The sequence below is a fragment of the Eptesicus fuscus genome, chromosome 7 (genome assembly GCF_027574615.1).
Source record: "Eptesicus fuscus isolate TK198812 chromosome 7, DD_ASM_mEF_20220401, whole genome shotgun sequence".
Lineage (NCBI taxonomy): Eukaryota > Metazoa > Chordata > Mammalia > Chiroptera > Vespertilionidae > Eptesicus > Eptesicus fuscus.
The window spans coordinates 86,561,586-86,583,442 of record NC_072479.1 but is presented as its reverse complement, the minus strand read 5'-3'; the positions used below and the strand labels follow the sequence as shown (position 1 = coordinate 86,583,442).

The following is a 21,857-nucleotide window of genomic DNA, read 5'->3' as shown; positions in this document are numbered from 1 at the left end:
GCCCTAACTGGTTTGGCTCAGTGGATAGAGCATTGGCCCGCGGACTGAAAGGTCCCAGGTTTGATTCCGGTCAAGGGCATGTACCTTGGTTGCTGGCACATTTCCGGTAGGGGGTGTGCAGGAGGCGGCTGATTGATGTTTCTCTCTCATCGATGTTTCTCTCTATCCCTCTCCCTTCCTCTCTGTAAAAAATCAATAAAATATATTTTTAAAAAGAAAGAAAGAAAGAAAAATATCCTCAGGTGAGGATTAACAACAACAACAAAATAGCCATCAAGCCTGGCTGGTGTTGCTCAGTGGTTGAGCATTGACCTATGAACTAGGACAGTGGTCGGCAAACTCATTAGTCAACAGAGCCAAATATCAGCAGTACAACGATTGAAATTTCTTTTGAGAGCCAAAATTTTTAAACTTAAACTTCTTCTAACGCCACTTCTTCAAAATAGACTCGCCCAGGCCATGGTATTTTGTGGAAGAGCCACACTCAAGGGGCCAAAGACCTGCATGTGGCTCGCGAGCTGCAGTTTGCTGACCACGGAACTAGGTTACAGTTTGATTCCTGATCAGGGCACATGCCCGAGTTGCAGGCTGGGTACCTAGTAGAAGTGTGCAGGAGGCAGCTGATCAATGATTCTCTCTCATCATTTATGTTTCTGTCTCTCTTCCTCTCATTTATATAATTACTTATTAATATTGATTATTGCTGATTGATCATAATAAATAAATGACTGTAGCTCTGGCCAGTGTAGCTCAGTGGATAGAGTGTTGGCCCTTGCACCAAAGGATCACCTCAGGCGAGGAATAAAAAAAGAAAAAAAAAAGACTGTAGTCATTATGATTCATCATTTAATAATTCATATAACTTATTCACTAAATAGTTTCTCTCTTTTTACTGGTCAAAAGCCATTTGCTGATAATACATATATTAAATATGTTTATATTTTATAATATATGTGTATAATTTTAAAATATTTTTTAATAAATCTATATAACTGTAGAATGGAGAATGCCCAGGAAATTGACCAATGCATAGAAATAATAAAAAGTCCCTTTGAAGACAAGGATATTTCCTAACATGTGGAAAGTCTATGAGTCATTGCATGTGGGGATTACCAAGATATATATATAGAGAGAAATAACTAATGCCTCCTACAGTTGTGAATTTAAATCAAGTGAGTCCAGGTTGATCTTATGCTTAAGTATTTTTAAGGAAGGAGATGAAACATTACTGTATTTATTAACCTTCCAGAAAGCATATTCTAATGTTTAGCTGAAATTGCTTCTTCTGACATTCAAATTCATTTCTCCTGATATATGCTACAATATAAAACAAGAATCCCCAAATAATTCAGAACAAGAGTTGAACTACTTTCTGAGTCTCTAGTCTTTAGAAGCTGTGTTATCATGTAAGGAATTGAGCTGAGTTTCAAAGTAGTCAAAATACATGAGGCTGGAGAGAAGATGGCGGCACGCAGGATGGTGAGGGAGAGGGTGTGAGTGAGTGAGGGGGTGAAAGGAGAGTGTGTGGATGTGTGTGGTGTGTGTGTGAGGGAGGGAGGACAGTTAAATCCGGCAGGAGCAGCAGGCACTGACAGACCAGGCTCTCTTGGACAGGGAGAGACTACCACCCCTGCGGGCACTCCTGGGACTGCGGGACTCGGGCATGGCACAGAGCCCATGCCATCTTGAAACGGGGAGCGGCCTCTTCTGAGAACTCATCAACACCACCACCCAGACAGGACTTGGACACTGCCTGTGACCTGGCAGCCACTCCAGCCAAAATCCTGCTGCCCCACCCACAGATCCACCGACCCTGGGACCTCCACCTCCAAGGATGCATGCTCCCGCAGCAGTAAGTGCAACTTCCCCCTCCCCAGCAGCTTACTTCCTGACACCACGGCAGTGCTTCTCCAGCACCATAGTCATGCTTTTCAAGCGCACAGGCTACTCTGAGCCCACCACTCCACAGGTCGCTAGTGGGTGCCACCGCAGGGCACACTCTTACCCAAACAAGGGCCCGCTGCCCCGGCAGTAGAAATTCTGGATTCCCCCTTCCTGGATACCTCCCCCCAGCCACCTCAGTCAAGCAGATTCAGCGCCAGGGTTCCTCTGGGTGCCTGAGCGCACAGCCACTTGGCGTGCAAACCCAACCAAGGGCATAAGGGCCCCGGCAGTAGAAATATGGACTCCCCCCACACCCGGCTACCTGCCCAGAGACACCTCAATCATGCGGCTTCAGCTCAAGGGCCTATCTGCGTGTACCGCTCTGGCAATCGGCCCCAGGGCACCCCTGGGAGTCACCACGGGGCTCGCGTGAATTCAACCAAGGGCACAGCAGCAAAAACTGAGTTTTCCCACTTCACAGCGACTGATATCTGGACGCCACAGTCGCGCCTTGCCAACGTGCAGGCCCCCTCAGTCCAAGGCCACAAAGGTGGCTCTTGGGTGCCTCTGTGAGCTCCCACTGGGCACGCTCTTATCCAAACAAAGGCCCACTGTCCTGGCAGTAGAAATTCTGGATTCCCCCTTCCTGGATACCTGCCCACAGTCATCTCAGTTGTGCCACTTCAGCGCCAGGGCTCCTCTGGGTGCCTGAGTGCGCCACTACTGGGTGTGAGCGAATCCAACCAAGGTCATGCAGCTTCAGCACAAGGGCCCATCTGAGTGCACCGCCCTGGCAATCGGCCCTGGGGTCCACCCATGAGACACCACTAGGCATGCGTGAATTCAACCAAGGGCACAGCAGCAAAAACTGTTTTCCCACTTCACAGCTGCCGACGTCTGGACACCACAGCCACACTTTGCCAGCACACAGGCCTACTGAGCCTGCTGCCCCTATAGGCAGCTCCTAGGTTTCTCCTTGAACCCCAGCTCAGCGCGCTTGTATCCAAACAAGGGCGCACGACCCTGGCAGTAGAAATTTGGACTTCCCCCTTCCTGGCTGCCTACTCATAGACATCAGACATTGTGTCATGTGGTTTCAGCATGCAGGCCCCCTGAAGACACTGCCCTAGCAGGCGACTCCTGGGTGATTCTGTGAGCTGCCACTAGGCACACTTGTATCCAACTAAAGGCTCAAGGCCTCACAGCAGAAATTCGGACTTCCCACTCCTCAGCTTCTGACCTCCGGTCACTGCAGTCGCACCAATCCAGTGTCTAAGCCCCCTGAACCCACTGCCCTGGCAGGTGGCCCCCAGGTGCTTCTCAGAACTGCAGCAAGGCACAACCCTGGCTGCTGGTGTCCAGTCCCCGCGGTAGTGCCACTCCGGCACAAGGGCCTCCTGAGCCCACTGCCCCAGCAGAAAGCTCCTGGGTGCCTCTGTAAGCAGCCATTGGGCGTGCATATCCAACCAAGGGTGCACATCCCCCAAAGCAGAAACCGGGACTTTTCTTTCCACGGGGCCGGTGGCACACCACAATCTCTCCGATCCAGTGTGTGGGCCTCATGATATCACACCCCCAGCAGAAGGCGCCTGGGCCCCTCTGTTTGCTGCCACTGGGTGTGTGCCTCTCCAACCAGGAGCGCACGGCTCCCTCAGTAGGATCCATGACATCTCTCTCCTGGTTGCCTACTGAGGACTTGCCTCTCTGGACAAGGTCACATTATTTCAGCCACAGACCCTGAGATTCCCACATCCCCAGCCACTGGATCCTGAAACCCCTCATGATTCAGTGAGGGAAATCACTGTGGCCAAAGTCCCACTGCCTCAACCAGAGACTATGAGACAACTGTCCCCCACTGTCACGGGCTCAGTGCCCCTCGCTGTGAATTGCAGAGTGACACTAATCCAGCAGGAGTCACACCACACTGGCCAAAGTCACAGTACCTGAGCCTCAGGCCCCGAGATTCGTTCCTCCCAGGCTGTGGACTCTGGCAACCCACAGTGATAACATACCAGCGAGACCTCAGACAACCTTTGCCAAAAGAGCTGGAACCACAATCACATCCAAAACAGTATGCACAATGAAGCTGGGGGTAAGTCACATTGCCAACCCAAGATGAGAATTCATTGACGAATAAGAAACTAACATTCAAGATCCAACTACATCAAGATAACCCAAATAGCTCAAGTAGGGAGCTCTGCTAGATCACCAAGCCCAGGAGACCTGAGAAATCGCACCTCTAGTACAACCCCCAAAAGAACCTGGGTAGTGAAGCAGTTGGATCTAAGAAACAGAAATAATTAAAACGTTATAGCAAAAAAAAAAAAAAAAATGGGGATACAAATAAACAATCCCCAAAGGAAAGAAAAGGAGGAATCACCAGAAAGGGAATTAAATGAAATGGAGGCAAGCAACATGTCAGAGAAATAATTCAGAGTAATGGTTATAAGGATGCTCAAATGGCTGGATGACAAATACACACAACTCAATGAGAATTATAAGGAGCTGAATGAGAATGTCACCAACATGAAAAGGAACCAAGAGGAAATGAAGAATGACATAGCTGCAATAAAGAACACAATGAAAGGCTTAAACAGTAGACTAGAAGAGGCTGAGGACTGCATCAGCAAATTAGAAGACAAGGTAGGAAAAAACACACAAACTCAGCAAAAACTGGGGGGGAAAAAGCTTAAAAAGCAAGAGGAGAGCTTAAGGGAGCTTTGGGACAATGCAAAACAAAACAACATTCGCATAATAGGGATGCCAGAAGGAGAGGAAACTGAGCAAGGAATAGAAAGCCTGTTTGGAGAACTAATGACAGAAAACTTTCCTGATATTGGCAAGAAAAAACCCATGCAAGTCCAAGCCAGCAATGCAAAAAAAAATGCTAAAGGGACTACTGTAAAAAAAAGAAACAGAAAGGCAAGAAGAAACACAAACATTAAGAATAAAAATGATGACAAATAAGTACTTATCAATAATAACATTAAATGTAAATGGACTAAATGCTCCAATCAAAAGACATAGGGTAGCTGAATGGATAAGAAAACATGATCCATATATATGCTGTCTGCAAGAGATGCACCTCAAAACAAAGGATTCACACAGACTGATAGTGAAGGAATGGAAAAAAGTTTTTCAGGCAAATGGAAATGAGAAAAAAGCTGGGATTGCAATACTTATATCTGACAAAATAGACCTAAAAGTAAAGGCCATAACAAGAGATAAGAAAGGCCACTTCATAATACTAAAGGAAGCAATTCAGCAAGAAGATATCACTCTGGTAAACATACAGTATATGCACCCAATACAGGAGCACCCAAATACATAAAACAACTTCTGGAAGATATCAAGGGAGAGATCAATAGCAATCAATCATAGTTGGGGACTTTAATACCCCACTAACACCACTGGACAAATCCTCTAAACAAAAAATCAGCAAAGAAACAGCAATCCTAAATGACTCACTAGATCAGATGGACTTAATTGACATCTTCAGAACATTCACCCCAAAGCTACAGAATATACATTCTTCTCCAGTGCACATGGAACATTTTCAAAGATAGATCACATATTAGGACACAGGCAAAGTCTCTTTAAATTCGAGAAGATAGAAATCATAACAAGCATCTTCTCAGACCATAATGGCATAAAACTAGAAATCAACTACAATAAAAACAATGAAAAAAAATCAAACACTTGGAGGCTAAATAGCATGCTATTAAACAATGATTGGGTTACCAAAGAGATCAAAGAAGAAATTAAAATCATCCTGGAAACAAATGACAATGAAAACACAACAATCCAAAATCGATGGGACACAGCGAAAGCAGTCTAAGAGGGAAGTTCATAGCTCTACAGGCCTACTTCAAAAAAACAAGAAAAAATGGTAATAAATTATCTAACCTTGCAACTTAAATAACTAAAAAGAGAGCAACAAGAAAAGCCCAGGGTGAGCAGAATGAAGGAAATAATAAATATCAGAGCAGAAATAAATGACATAGAGACCAAATATATATATATATAATCAATGAAACCAAGAGCTGGTTTTTGAAAGGATAAACAAGATTGATGGACCTCTAGCCAGGTTCACCAAGAAACAAAGAGAGAGGGCCCAAATAAACAAAATCAGAAATGAAAGTGGTGATTAACAACTGACCCCACAGATATACAAAGGATTGTAAAAAAATACTATGAACAACTCTACTCCAACAAACTGGACAACCTCGACGAAATGGACACATTCCTAGAAAAATACAAGCTTTCAAAACTCAATCAGAAAAATTAAAAAAACCTGAATAGGCCAATAGCTACTGATGAAATTGAATTTAATCAAAAAGCTTCCAGCAGAGAGAGAACTATATAACCAGACATCCGCAGAAGAGAGACCATGGGGAGACAAATAAACAGCCCCCATAGGAAAGAAAAGCAGACATCACCAGAAAAGGAAGTAAACAAATACGAGGCAAGCAACCCATCAGAGAAAGAATTCAGAGAAATGGTCATAAGGTGGCTGAAAATAATGGAAGACAAATTCGACAATATGAGTAAGAACCAAGAGGAACTGAAGAAGAACCAAGAAGAAATGAGAAATGACATCGCTGCTGTAAAGAACTCAATAGAAAGCATCAAGAGTAGACTAGAAGAAGCAGAGGACTGCATAAGTGAGCTAGAAGACAAGATGGGAAAAAATACCCAAATAGAACAGCTTCTAGAAAAAAAAAATTAGAAAGCATGAGGAGAGCCTAAGGGAACTTCGGGACAACACGAAACAAAACAACATCCGAATAATAGGGGTACCAGAAGGAATGGAAACTGAGCAAGGAATAGAAAACCTGTTTGAAGAAATAATAACAGAAAACTTCCTTGATATAGGGAAGAAAAAACCCACACAAATCCAAGAAGCTCACAGAGTCCCAAGCAAAATGAACCCCAAAAGACCGACGTCAAGGCACATTATAATTAAATTGGCAAACACCAACGACAAAATAAGAATCTTAAAAGTGGCCAGAGAGAGACAGAAAGTTACATACAAAGGAACCCCCATCAGACTAGCAACTTATTTCTCAACAGAAACTCATCTGGCCAGAAGGGAATGGAATGAAATACACAAAGTCATGCAAAGGAAGGGTCTGAATCCAAGAATACTGTACCCAGCAAGGCTATCAATCAAAATTGAAGGTGAAATCAGGAGCTTCACAGACAAAAAAGGACTAAGGGAGTTTATCACCACCAAACCAGCAATGCAAGAAATGCTAAAGGATCTGCTGTAAAAAGCTTCCAGCAAACAAAAGCCCTGGACCATATTGCTTCACAGGAGAGTTTTACTGAACATTAAAAGAACTAAAATGTATCCTCCTCAGACTATTCCAAAAAATTCAAGAGGAAGACACACTTCAAACTCTTTCTATGAAGCCAGCATTACCCTAATCCCAAAACCAGATAAAGACACCACAAAGAAAGAGAATTACAGGCCAATATCCCTGATGAACATAGATGCTAAAATCCTCAACAAAATTCTAGCAAACCAGCATTACATTAGAAAGATCATATACCATGACCAAGTGGGATTTATTCTAGGAATGCAAGGCTGGTACAATATCCGCAAATCAATAAATGTGATACATCACATAAACAAAGTGAGAGACAAAAAAATCACATAATCATATCAATTGATGCAGAAAAGGCATTTGACAAAATCCAACACTCTTTTCTGATAAAAACGCTCAGCAAAGTGGAAATAGAGGGATCATACCTCAACATAATAAAAGTCATATATGACAAACCTACAGCCAACATCATATTCAATGGGCAAAAACTAAAACAATTTCCACTAAGAACAGGAACAAGACAGGGATGCCCACTCTCACCACTCCTGTTCAACATAGTACTGGAAGTGCTAGCCACAGCAATCAGACAAGAAGAAGAAATAAAGGGCATCCAAATTGGAAAAGAAAAGTAAAGTTGTCATTATTCGTAGATGACATGATACTGTACATAGAAAACCTTAAAGACTCCATCAAAAAATTATTAGACTTAATGAATGGATTTGGCAATGTAGCAAGATACAAAATTAAAGCCAAGAAATCTATGGTATTTTGCCCTAACTGGTTTGGCTCGGTGGATAGAGTGTTGGCCTGGGGACTGAAGGGTTCCAGGTTCGATTCTGGTCAGGGGCATGTACCTTGGTTGCAGGCGCATCCCCAGTGGGAGGTGTGTAGGAGGCAGCTGGTCGATGTTTCTAACACTCTATCCTTCTCCCTTCCTCTCTGTAAAAAATCAATAAAAAAATATATTAAAAAAAAAAGAAATCTGCCAAAACCGGTTTGGCTCAGTGGATAGAGCGTCGGCCTGCGGACTGAAAGGTCCCAGGTTCGATTCCAGTCAAGGGCATGTACCTTGGTTGTGGGCACATCCCCAGTAGGGGGTGTGCAGGAGGCAGCTGATCGATGTTTCTCTCTCATCGATGTTTCTAGCTTTCTATCCCTTTCCCTTCCTCTCTGTAAAAAAAAAAAGAAAAAGAAATCTATGGTATTTCTATACACCAAGAGTGAACTTACAGAAAGAGAGACTAAGAAAATAATCCCATTTACCATCACACCAAAAAAAATTAAGATACCTAGGAATAAACCTAACTAAGGAGGTAAAAGACCTCCACTCAGAAAACTACAGGACATTGAAAAAAGAGATAGAGGAAGACATAAATAGATGGAAGAGCATACCTTGTTCATGGATTGGTAGAATCAAAATCATTAAAATGTCCATACTACCCAAAGCAATCTATAGATTCAATGCACTCCCCATTAAAATACCAATGGCATATTTCACAGACCTAGAACAAATTCTCCAAAAATTTATCTGAAATAAAAAAAGACCTCGAATAGCTGCAGCAATCCTGAGAAAGAAGAGCAACGTAGGAGGGATCTCAATACCAGCTATCAAGCTGTATTACAAAGCCACTGTTCTCAAAACTGCCTGGTACTGGCATAAGAACAGACATATAGACCAATGGAATAGAATAGAGAACCCAGAAATCGACCCAAACCACTATGCTCAATTAATATTTGACAAAGAAGGTAAGAGCATACAATGGAGTCAAGACAGTCTCTTTAATAAATGGTGTTGGGAAAATTGGACAGATACATGCAAAAAAAAATGAAACTAGACCACCAACTTACACCATACACAAAAATAAACTCAAAATGGATAAAGGACTTAAATGTAAGATGGGAAACCATAAAAATATTAGAGGTATCCACAGGCAGCAAAATCTCAGACATATGCCAAAGCAATATCTTCACCGATACAGCTCCTAGGGCAATAGAAACTAAAGAGAAAATAAACAAATGGGACTACATCAAAATAAAAAGCTTCTGCACAGCAAGAGAAACCATCAACAAAACAACAAGAAAGCCCACTGCATGGGAGAACATATTTGCCAATGTTATCTCTGATAAGGGTTTAATCTCCAACATTTACAGGGAACTAATACAACTTAACAAAAGGAAGATAAACAACCCAATCAAAAAAATGGGAAATGGACCTAAATAGATACTTTTCTCTTTTAAAAAAATATATTTCATTGATTTTTTTACAGAGAGGAAGGGAGAGGGAGAGTCAGAAACATCGATGAGAGAGAAACATCAATCACCTGCCTCCTGTACATCCCCTACTGGGTATGTGCCCACAACCAAGGTACATGCCCTTGACTGGAATCAAACCTGGAACCCTTGAGTCCGCAGGCTGATGCTCTATCCACTGAGCCAAACCGGTTAGGGCTTAAATAGATATTTTTCAAAAGGGGACATAAGGAAGGCCATGAGACATATGAAAACATGCTCAAAGTCACTAATCATCCAAGAGATGCAAATCAAAATGACAATTAGGTACCATCTCACACCTGTTAGAATGGCTATCATCAACAAATCAACAAATGACAAGTGCTGGAGAGGATGTGGAGAAAAAGGAACCCTCATGCACTGCTGGTGGGAATGCAGACTTGTGCAGCCACTGTGGAGAACAGTATGATGTTTCCTCAAAAAAACTAAAAATGGAACTCCCATTTGACCCAGTGATTCCACTTCTAGGAATATATCCCAAGAAAATAGAAACACCAACAAGAAAGGATATATGCACTCCTATGTTCATAGCAGCACAATTTACAATAGCTAAGATTTGGAAACAAGCCTAAGTGCCCATCAGCAGATGAGTGGATTAGAAAAATGTGGTACATCTACACAATGGAATACTATGCTGCTTTAAAAAAGAAGGAATTTTTACCATTTGCAGCAGCATGGATGGAATTGGAGAGCATTATGCTAAGTGAAATAAGCCAGTCAGTGAAAGAAAAATACCACATGATCTCACTCATTTATGGATAATAAAGAACATTATAACCTGATGAACAAAAAGATAGATACAGAGGCAGAGAAGCATCGAACAGACTGTCAAATTACAGCAGGAAGACTGGGGAGGGGGAGGTAAGAGATCAACTGAAGGACTTGTATGCATGCATATAAGCATAATCAATGGACGCAAGACACTGACTGGGGGGTGTGGGCATGTATGGGAGTGGGGTGGGGGGCAATGGGGGGATATGGACACGTATGTAATACCGTAATAAATAAAAAAAATCCAAAAAAAATACATGAGGCTGTTCAACTGAGGTGGAGCTGTAAAATAACCTAGTGCTCAACATTTTAATAAAAGGAATATAAATCTATAAATCTAGGTTGTTTGTTGTATTTATTTTTAATTAAATTTATTAGGGTGACATTGGTTAATAAAATTATATAGGTTTTGAGCATACAATTCTTTGACACATTATCTGCATATTAAATTGTGTATTTACACACAAAGTCAAATCATCTTTCATCACCATATATTTGATTCCCTTTACCATTTACCCTTTGTTTGCTGTTGTCTGTGTCTATGAGTTTTCCTTTATTTGCTTTCCTTGTTTGTTCATTTGTTGCTTTCAGTTTTATTTTCTACATATGAGTGAAATCATATGGTTTTTTACTTTTTCTGTCTAACTTATTTTACTTCACATGATATTCTCAAGATCAATCCATATTGTTGTAGTAAATGGAATATTTTTTTAAAAATATGTTTTTATTCATTTTTTAGAGAGAGTAAGGGAGAGGGATAGAGAGATAGAAACATTGGTGAGAGAGAAACATCATTGATCGGCTGCCTCCTGCATCCCCCCACAGGGGACCGAACTCTGACCGGGAATCGATCCGGTAGCCTTTTGGTTCCTGGGACAATGCTCAACCTCTGAGCTACACCAGCCAGGCTTTTTTAAATCTTTTATTATGGCTGAGATGTGTACCACATCTTCTTTTTCCAATCATCTATTGAGTGATACTTTGGTTGTTTCCATGTCTTGGCCATTGTGAATAATGCTGCAATAAGCATAGGGGTAGATAAATGTGAATAAATGTTTTCAAAAAATTTTAGTAGGTACCCAGAAAAGGGGTTGCTGGGTCATATGATAACTCTATTCTTAACTTTTGAGGAACCTCCATACTGTTTTGCATAGTGGCTGTACCAATGTATAATCCCACCAGCAGTGAATGAGGGTTTCTTTTTCTCCACAATCTCTCCAACACTTGTTATTACTTGTCTTGTTGATAATAGCCATTCAAATAGGTGTGAGGTGGTATCTCATTGTAGTTTTCATTTGCATTTCCCTAATAGCTAGTGAAGTTGAGCATCTTTTCACATACCTGTTGACCATATGTGTGTCTTATTGGGAGAAGTGTCTGCTTAGGTCCTCTGCCCAATTTTTAATTGGATTGTTTGTTCGGGGTTGAGTTGTATGAATTCTTTTTATATTTTGGCAATTAATCCCTTGAGGGAGCTCTTCAAGAGCTTCAAATGAAGAATAAAGAAAAAACATAAGAGATAGAAAGAAACTCACATTGCTACATTATAAATACTTACACTGTGCGCCCAGCTTTTTGCTAAATGCTATAAAGATTTGAAATCTCTCTCCTTTTCAGTTAGCAATTGTGTGGTAGTAAAGACCAAAAGTGAGACTGGGAATGCAAAGGTGGGCTCCACAAGTATCAAGGAAACACTGAGGGATGAGTAAGGCCTGGAAGAAGGCAGAGAAATTTTATCCAACAAAAATATTTCAAACAATATTTTTGAAGCCACTCGGATTTCCCCATGGTCAGACTACTTCTGTTGATACTTGCCATTTCATCATTTCCGCATTTTGTTGTTGCCTGGAGTAAGGACACTGACTTGCCCAATAAACTGCCTTGTCCTTCTTATGCAAGAAAGGAAATTCTGACTTGAACACACAGCCACCAAACAAATTAATATTCTTATGTCTTGAGGTTGAACTTCCTAAAATACGGATAAAGTGTTCATTCTTCAAGATTCCTTTCCCTTGAAACTTACCAACAAAATACTCTTGGACTAAGAAACTGAGGAGAGAGAGAGAGAGAGAGAGAGAGAGAGAGAGAGAGAGAGAGAGAGAGAGAGAAAGTGAAAGAGAAAAAAATGAATTCATCCAAATCATCTGCATCACAGGGCACAGGTAAAATTTGCAATTCTCCTTTTTCTTTCATAGATATTTCTTTTTGGAAGAGGTGATAAATACGTAGAAGGACAGGACTGTAGAAAAGCCTACAGTAAAGTAAAAGAAGAGACAGAGAATGAAACAGAGGAAACATAAAAAAAATGGTTAGAAGAGTACATGTTATACTGGGAAGGTCATGACTTGAGTTCAGGGAGAGCTACCAGCCTGCTGTTTCTGCCTTTTTGTATTCACTGTGTCCCACTGGGTAAGGTACATCACTTCTCTGGAACTCACTTTCCTTGTCTGTAATATGTTGTTTTGGGAAGGAAAGGGAGAGGAACTACTAGATGAATTCAATGTTTTGTATGATTGCTTTACAAAGGGCTTGGAAAATGAGGCAGTAGAAAGAGGAGAGCAGGCGAAAGACAAGAAAAACAGAGAGGGTGAGAGGATGAGAGGGAGAAAGGAAGAAAGATAGGGAACGAAGGGGGAAAACTGTGAGTGACGTAGGAAAGGAAAAATTGCACATCTGTCCAACTTCATGAATCCGTCTTAAAATTAGTAATGGATTACTCTGGTGGTTCTAAAAGTGTGGCCCCCAAACCACCAGCAGCAGCAGCTCCTGGGAACTTGTTGGCTCCATACCAGCTCTAACTGAATTCTTAACTCTGGGGGTTAATCTGTGTTGTAACCCTGTAATCTGTGTTTTAACAAACCCTCCAAATGATTTTTACATATACTGAAGTTTGAGAATTGCTCAATATAGGCAATGCAAGTGGAAGGAAATATGTACGGTTGAATAAGAATTTATTATGCCTCTTGCTTACGGAAGATTGACCGGATTTGTGTCTTTCTACAGAGAGAGGATGCTTCTCTTCCCAAATCTTCTCATGGACTGTTGCTGGAATCTCTATCATACTACTCAGTGCCTGTTTTATCACTAGATGTGTTGGTGAGTTCTGAAGGTCAAATTCAATCTTCCTGGGGAATATTAGGAATAAATTCTTCCTTGCTGCCTACGGATTCTCTTTTCCCATTAAGAGTATTTATATACTAACTTTTCCCTCTATTTATTTCCAGGCCATTCCTCAAACCAGAAACACCAACTAGTATAGAATTGTTACAAAATTTCAGTGACCTCTGATGCATTTTTAATGATAGACATTTTTCATCTCCTTGGTAGCCTTGAGTGCTTCCCTTTGTAGCTCTGTCATTCATTAGTAGAATCCCTTCGATGAGACTAGCCTGAGACATGGCAAATCACTTTTTGGAAGGAAGGGTAGAGAGGGTTAGACTTTGTGTGAGAGAGAATGTTAACACATTTGTCTTCTCTTGGCCTGTGGGCCGGAACTAAAGTACATTGCTTTGGGCACATCCCCAGTGGGGGGTGTGCAGGAGGCAGCTGATTGATGTTTCTCTCTCATCGATGTTTCTAACTCTCTATCCCTCTCTCTTCCTCTATGTAAAAAATCAATAAAAATATATATTTTAAAGTACATTGCTTTTTATAAATTAGGAAAACCATAAAATGTAAATTCCCTCTTTTTTAAGTAAATCTCAGTGCCTCTCCATGCAGAAGGAAAAGTAGGTAGTAAGAAAACATGGTAATTGTTGGCAATTCTGTTATAAATACAAAAATAATAAAATTTATTTTATCAAAAGAGTAATAAATATTAACTATGCCCCTGTCCTTACAGTGACATATCACATCTTTCAACTCTGTGCTGAGAAAAAGGTCCAGCCATATGAGGAGTTCGTGGAATTCAACTGCTACAATAATGTATCAGGTATAATATTCCTCAAATTTGAACATAAAAATTTACATATCAATATTTTTTGGCTTCTAGATTGATTTTGGGATAAATAACGTAGTTTGAGTAGGTCCTGTTTTTTAAAAACAAAATGTAAAATCTTGCCTGTACTGTAATATAAGGATGAGGAATTGGTTAAGAAGACAGGAAATCTTGGGGACATTATAGCATTTTCTTGGGGACACTAGAAAATTACTTCTTTCTTTGGGTTATAATTTCCTCACTATTAAATTAAGAGATACTGGACTATTTATTTTTTAATAAACTCTGAAGGCTTCAATTCTATAATTGTAAGAACCAGTTTGGAGATTTTGTTGAGTGTACATTATTTGGGCAACATGAGAGATGGTTGCTTCAAGGTCAGTCTGATAAAATGCATCACAACTTTCTCTGACCTTGACAAGTCAGAGAACAGCTAACAGGGTCCTATATCAATAGCATAACTAAGATAGATAGTATATATGGTATATCTAGAAAATAAGGATTATGTCTCAAAAAGACACGGATATTTATTGTTGTTTGTATTTATTGACAAAGGAATTATTAAAGTCTTAGATAGTAAGAAGGGGGGGAGGGGAAGGGTTGTGATCAAGAGGTTCCAAGGCTTTTAACTATAAATGATAGACTTCATAGGGCCAGATGAAAACTTTCTGTTTTATAAATTAGTTCATATAGGACATTCATGGAAACTTCTCTCCTTCTAGGTTCAGTCAAGAATTGCTGTCCATTGAGCTGGATACATTTTCAATCTAGCTGCTACTTTTTTTCTACTAACACCCTAACCTGGTCAGAAAGTGTGAAAAACTGCTCAAGCATGGGAGCTCATCTGGTGGTTATCAACTCAGAAGAGGAACAGGTAGTTCAAGTACAGACTCCCCGAGTGTCAGTGTAGCATTCCCCACATGATCTATCCCTTTTTCCATACAGGTGTATGGTGTGTGGACCACAATTAACATTTTTAAATGAACATACTAAAATACATGTTTTTCTTACTATTTCTGTAAGTCAATGCCTACTTTAATTTATTTTCACTTCTAGAAAAGCCTAAAGGTAAAAAAGAAATTTCCATGTTTAGTTCCTTCGCAAGGCAGAAAAAAAAGGAGTGGGGTCCATTTTAGGATGATCATTATGTTTATAAATCTATTTGAATGAGACAAAGCAAATAGTATCCATTACCATTAAGCTGTGATTAATAATGCTTTGTGTTAATCTCTACGGTAGATTTGGCTACAAATCACAGTAGATAAACTTTGAATTATTGAGAAACTCCTTTGTTGAAGATTCTTTTTTGTTGGTTTAATTTTATGTTGTGTATATTTTTACCACAATTTTTAAAAATCAGAAGATAATCCTCTATGATCTTAACATAGGTTGTCCCAAAAAGATGTATACACACTTTGAATAATTATAAAGGCAGTGCTTATTAAAATAAATTTCATGTTCAAAATGTAATAGAAATTAGCTGTTAGAGTGCGTGTACATTTTGGGGCGACACCTGTGTTTCAGGACCATGTGTCTATCATCTTTAGTCTAGGTCCTACTTTATCTCTTTAAATAACAATTACCTTCAATATTTGTTTATAATTGAAACAATTGCTCTCCTTTTTTTTTTTTCTGTGTATCTTCCATAGGAATTCCTTTTCCACACGAAACCTAAAAATAGAGAGTTTTATATTGGACTAACGGACCAGGTGATTGATGGTCAATGGAAATGGGTAGATGGCACACCTTTCACGGAGTCTCTGAGGTAATTAACATATTTCCTGTAGGAAAATTTAACACGACCCTAAATCCTAGTTAGCCCATGTTTGAGAGGAGTTCTCAGAACCTCCTTCTGTTCCATGAAGTATATTCAGGGCCATCCTATTGCTCTAGTTTCCTAAGACGATCTCAAATATAAAGGTGAATAGATAAACATGAAAAAGTGAGTAGCCCTGGCCTGTGTGGCTCAGTTGATTGAGTGTCACCTGGTGCACCAAAGGGTCACCAGTTCAATTCCCAGTTAGGGCACATGCCCAGTTGTGGGCTCAATCCTCAGTAGGGGCGTGCAGGAGGAAGCTGATCTGATGGCCCTCTCCCTCCCTTTCCCTCTCTCTCTCTAAAATCAATAAAAAATAAGAAAGAAAGAAAAAAGAAGAGAAGTAGAATTAGATACTAACACTTTGGAAATGCATCATGGACAAAGTGTGGAATCCATAGTCTTGTGCTCCTAAATTGTAATAAATGAGACAAAAACAGTGATTTGAGAAAGACAGAAGATTCTTATGGGATGAACATCTCTTTTCTCCTTAATAATGGCTTTATAGAATTAGAGCACAGCATTTGGAGTTTTCAAAGTTTTCATCTTTATCTCATTTAACCTAAGTTATATCTTTCTGAGATACATCAATATTATGCCTTTCACTTAGCATTTGAGGGAACTAATATTGGAGGGGCTTCAATCAGTTCTGAGAATATAGCCCACATGTTCTGATACTTTTTAAAGTTGCTTCACTACTACACTGTAACACCATTGAAGTATGCACCTAAATTAATACAAATTTTGTGTAGACTAAAGGGAACCAAACGGGAGGCGACATGAGTGCAAAGAAAACAAATCCACCAGGACATCAGTTATTCCCAGGACCTCTCATTCGAGGTCTAGTCTATGAGGGAGCATGACAAAATGGAAAGGAGGCAGAAAGATCCAGTTCAACTTCACTACTGACGAACTCTATGACTTAGACAAATGGGTTAGCTTTTCTGAGATCCTTTTCTTTGTCAATAAGATAGAGATTATAAATACCTAACTCACAAAATTGTTGTGAAGTTAAATAACACAAATGTAACTTGTCTGGTATAGTAGGTCCCTTTATCGCTTGTGACTGGGATTTAAAATCTCCCGTGGCATTTCTTGTGTTTTGTGTGTGTGTGTGTGTTGTGTGTGTGTGTGTGTGTGTGTGTGTGTTTTTCAGCTTCTGGGCTGAAGGGGAGCCCAACAACTTAGTTACAGTGGAGGACTGCGCCACCATAAGAGACTCTAGAAACCCTAGGCAAAACTGGAATGATATGGCCTGTTTCTTAAATATGTTTCGGATTTGTGAAATGCCAGCAAAAAATATTTTGAACAAAGAAAAGTCTTCAAGAACAGAAGGCGCAACTTAAATGTATAGGTGAGGAGGACCTGGAACATGAACACAGCCGCAACTCCAACATGAGCAACGTGTGCCTTGTACTTCAGAAGGGCTTCATACGTGTTTGTTGCTTTGATGTAAATAAGAATAAATATTTTTGAATGTTATTATTCATGATACTGACTGAAGTGCATTTTTCTCTATGTTAGTCTCTCAGGCCTTTTCAGAATTTACCAAGCAATTCTCTAGCAAATACTGTAAAAAGAAAGGCATGTTCCTTTTGGTACATTTGCTTCATTTGTGAGAAATTATAGGCGGATACAGGGACAAAGCCCTGGCCGCTGTGACTCAGTTGGTTGCAGTGTTGTTCCATGCACGGAAGGGTCCCAGTTCGATTCCTGGTCAGGGCACATGCCTGGATTGTGGGCTCAGTCCCCAGTGGAGGGTGCAGGAGGCAGCCGATTGATATATCTATCATCAATGTTTCTCTCTCTCCCTCTCTCTCTCAAATCAATAAAAACATATTTCGAAAAAAATAAATAAAAGCAAGAAAATCACATATCCTTGGGTGAGGATTAAAAAGATTTATTTGGAACACTATATATCTATCTATACCTATGTCTATGTCTATGTCTATGTCTATGTCTATGTCTATATCTATATCTATCTATCTATCTATCTATATCTATATCTATATCTATATCTATATCTATATCTATATCTATACCTATACCTATGTCTATGTCTATGTCTATGTCTATATCTATATCTATATCTCTACATCTATATCTATGTCTCCCCTTACTCATGGTTTTGCTTTGCATGTTTTCAATTACCTACAGTCAACTCTGGTCCAAAAATATTAAATGGAAAATTCTAAAAATAAACAATTCAAACATTTAATTAATTAATTAACTAATTAATTTGAAGTCCTGATTTTAAGTCTTATTTTTAAAAAGTGAGTAACCCATTCACATGATTCAAAATTCAAATGTAAAAGAAGATATAAAGTAAAAAGTCTCCCCTCTTTCCTATACTCCCCATTCTTCCTTCACAGTCTCCAGCCACCCAGTTCCCTTCATGGAGGCAATTAAAGTCCCTACTTTCTTACCTATGTTTATACCGTCATACTTTTAAAAGAATATATCCAGGAGCTAAATTCCAAGGAGGTGGAAGAGGTATAAGGTATAAATGGTGATGGGGGAGTGGGAAGAAAAGAAAAAGAAAATAGCCAGTGTTGGTGAGGATGTAGGGAAACAGTTCATAAGTTTTAAATTGCTAACTGTTCTGAGTAGCATAATAAAAATCTTACGCCATCCCACTCTGCTCAGGACCTGAATCACCCCTTCGTCCAGAGTCCTGTCTCCACACTGCATATACTTCCTGCCCATTAGTCACTGTCTCATTATCAAATCAACTGTTGTGGTATTGAAGTACTTGTATTCAAGTAACCTTTATTTTACTTAATAATGGCCTCAAAGGGCAAGAGTAGTGATGCTGGCAGTTCAAATATGCCAATAGAAGCTGTAAAGTGTTTCCTTTAAGTTAAAAGGAAGAGTGTATAGGAAAAAAACATAATACACACACACACACTCAGAAAAGAATCATACAGCAGATGATACTTTCAAAATATTAAATTCAACTTTACTTAAATTAACAAATAACAAATTGAAGTGAAATTAAAGAATTCTGAAACTTCAAGAATATGTTTGGCTTTATAAGCTAGCACAAAAAATTATTTCCTGAAGATACCTCTGAAGTAAATAAAAATTATGAAGAATCATATAAAATATTCTTCTTGCTCTTCTATTTTCTCTGTTTCCCAATCCCATTTTTCCTTCTTAACGATGCAATATTAAAGTCACTCATCAGGTGGTGCAGAGCAAGGTAGCTTTTACATATGCATACATGTATGTATAGGGGTGAGTTTGGGGGGAGGGGTGCATAATTACTCCCACAGGGATTTAGAACCTGACCGGGTGCGTCTGTGTAAGGGGAAGGGTGGGGGCAGGAAGGGTAGTAAGGGTGTGGGGGGACTTATTGGATTCCAGAAGCCATCTGGTAAAGTGATAGGTTGGCCCAAAATGTGGAAGCTTGAGCTAATTTGAGGATCACGGGTGTCTGAGCCCAAGTAGGAGGACCAACTGGAGGAGTCACAGGGCACAACTGAGGGGTGAAGAACGTCACACAGTCAAGCCCTAGCAGGTTGGTTTTTCAGGTCTTGCAATTATGTTTTGTCCATAAAACTTGCACATTTGATCATTTATTCCTGGGTATCTTATAGTTATATTGCTATTTTAAGTGTAATGTTTTACATAAAAATACATTTTCTATATTTTGCAGGTACTATATAGTAATATTGTTGATCTTTATATATTGAGCATTTATTCTGAAACTTTGTTAAACTCCGCTATTATTTTTTTAACACTTTAGCTATAGATCCCCTTGTATCTTCTATGTAGCTAATTATATCATCTATATACTTAGCTATCCAGGACTGTAGTCACTGGACTGAGCACCAGTCCTAGTTGAGATATGCTGGGAAGTGTAAAATATACACCAGATTTTGGATGACTAAATTGGAAAGAAATGTAAAATGTATCACTAATAATTTAATATTCATTACATGCTAAAATGATAATATTTTGGATATAATGGTTTAAATAACTAAATTATTTGAATACTTTTTTGACATGGTTATTGAAAAATTTAAGCATATGTAACTCACATTTTTGGCTTGCTTTATATTTCCTTTAGACAGCCTGGTCTGCAAGTAACTTTCTGTCAGTCACATATTTTCATGGGGAAAATAATCCTCTTGGAACCCTGGTCTAGGATTACTCTCAGATATGTTCCACAACCATTATTATTTTTTATTTTTAAAGAAATCTTTATTGTTGAAAGTATTATATATATCTCTTTCCCCTCCATTTCCCTCTCCCACCACACTCCCCATCAAGCCTTCACCACCCTATTGTCTGTGTCTATGGGTTATGCATATACGCATATGAGTTTATTGGTTGATCTCTCCCTCTCTCCACCCTTACCTGCCTTCCCTCTGAGGCTTGACAGTTTGTTCCATGTTTCTATGTCTCTGGGTCTATTTTTGTTCATTAGTTTATGTTGCTCACTGGACTCCACATATCAGTCAAATTATGTGATACTTACCTTTCTCTGACTGGCTTATTTCACTTAGCATAATTAATGCTCTCTAGGTTCATCCATGCTGTTGCAAATGATGAGTTCTTTTTTTATAGCTGTGTAGTATTCCATTGTACAGCTGTAACACAGTCTTTAATCCACTCATCAGCTGATGAGCACTTAGGCTGTTTTCAAATCTTAGCTGTTGTAAATTGCGCTGCTATGAACATAGGAGTGCATATATATATTTTTTTTATGGATGTCCCTGAATTCTTGGAATATATTCCTAGAAGTGGATTACTGGGTCAAATGGGAGTTCCATTTTTAATTTTTTGAGAAACTCCAAACTATTTTCCACATAGGCTGCACTAGTCTACAGTCCCACCAGCAGTGCATGAGGGTTCCTTTTTCTCTGCATCCTTGCCAACACTTGTCGTTTTTTGATTTGTTAATGATAGCTATTCTAACAAGTGTGAGGTGGTACCTCATTGTCATTTTAATATGCATCTCTCAGATGATTAGTGACTTTGAGCATTTTTTATATGCCTTTTGGCCTTCTGTATGTCCATTTTGGATAAGTATCTATTTAGGTCCTTTGCCCATTTTTTAATTGGATTGTTTATCTTCCTCTTGTTAAGTTGTATGAGTTTCCTGTAGATTTTGGAGGTTAATCCCTGATCAGATGTATCATTGGCAAATATATTCTCCCATGCAGTGGGCTCCCTTATTACTTTTTTATGGTTTCTTTTGCTGTCCAGAACCTCTTTATTTTGATGTAGTCCCATTGGTTTATTTTCTTCTTAATTTCCATTGTCCTAGGAGATGTATCCATAAACATATTGCTATGAGAGATGTCTGAGGTTTTGCTGCCAATGGTTTCTTCTAGAATTTTTATGGTTTCATGTCTTACATGTAAGTCTTTTATCCATTTTGAGTTAATTTCTGTGTATGATTTAAGTTGGTGATCTAATTTCACTTTTTCTCATGTATCTGTCCAATTTTCCCAACACCATTTATTGAAGAGACTGTCTTGACTCCATTGTGTTCTCTTGCATCCTTTATCAAATATTAATTTAGCATAATGGCTTGGGTCAATTTTTGATTTCTCTGTTCTGTTCCATTGGTCTATATGCCTGTTCTTATGCCAGTACCAAGCTGTTTTGAGTACAGTGGCTTTGTGGTATAAAGGCAACAAATTGGAAAGGAGGAAGTAAAACTCACTATTCATAGATGACAAAATACTGTACATAGAAAACCCTAAAGACTCCATCAGAAAACTACGAGATTTAATAAATGAATTCAGCAGGACATTGAAAAAAAGAGAGAGTGGAAGATATACACATGTAGAAGAATATACCGTGTTCATGGACTGGT

The 21,857-nt window shown here is 39.4% G+C and overlaps 1 protein-coding gene across 2 annotated transcripts; it reads left to right on the top strand.

The window, feature by feature from the left end:
- The first annotated feature begins 12,204 nt into the window (after positions 1–12,204).
- On the top strand, positions 12,205–17,512 carry CLEC4E (C-type lectin domain family 4 member E). 2 transcript variants are annotated; one of them, XM_008144956.3, is made up of 6 exons: positions 12,205–12,436; positions 13,278–13,370; positions 14,116–14,205; positions 14,934–15,085; positions 15,861–15,976; positions 17,184–17,512. In XM_008144956.3, exons 1-6 carry the CDS (start codon positions 12,400–12,402, stop codon positions 17,371–17,373), a joined length of 678 nt encoding a protein of 225 aa, XP_008143178.2. In that variant the 5' UTR covers positions 12,205–12,399; the 3' UTR covers positions 17,374–17,512. The 2 variants fall into 2 exon arrangements, with proteins under 2 accessions (XP_008143178.2, XP_054574507.1); XM_054718532.1 differs by lacking the exon at positions 12,205–12,436 and adding an exon at positions 12,581–12,683.
- Positions 17,513–21,857: the final 4,345 nt, after the last annotated feature.

What these genes read in the sequence shown, in the direction of transcription:
- CLEC4E (XM_054718532.1), top strand. Translation starts at nt 12,596, where the DNA reads ATGTTATACTGGGAAGGTCATGACTTGAGTTCAGGGAGAGCTACCAGC. An exon ending in TTTTATCACTAGATGTGTTG is followed by an intron (nt 13,371 to 14,115) that starts GTGAGTTCTGAA and finishes CTGTCCTTACAG; the next exon opens with TGACATATCACATCTTTCAA. An exon ending in CCTTTCACGGAGTCTCTGAG is followed by an intron (nt 15,977 to 17,183) that starts GTAATTAACATA and finishes TGTGTTTTTCAG; the next exon opens with CTTCTGGGCTGAAGGGGAGC.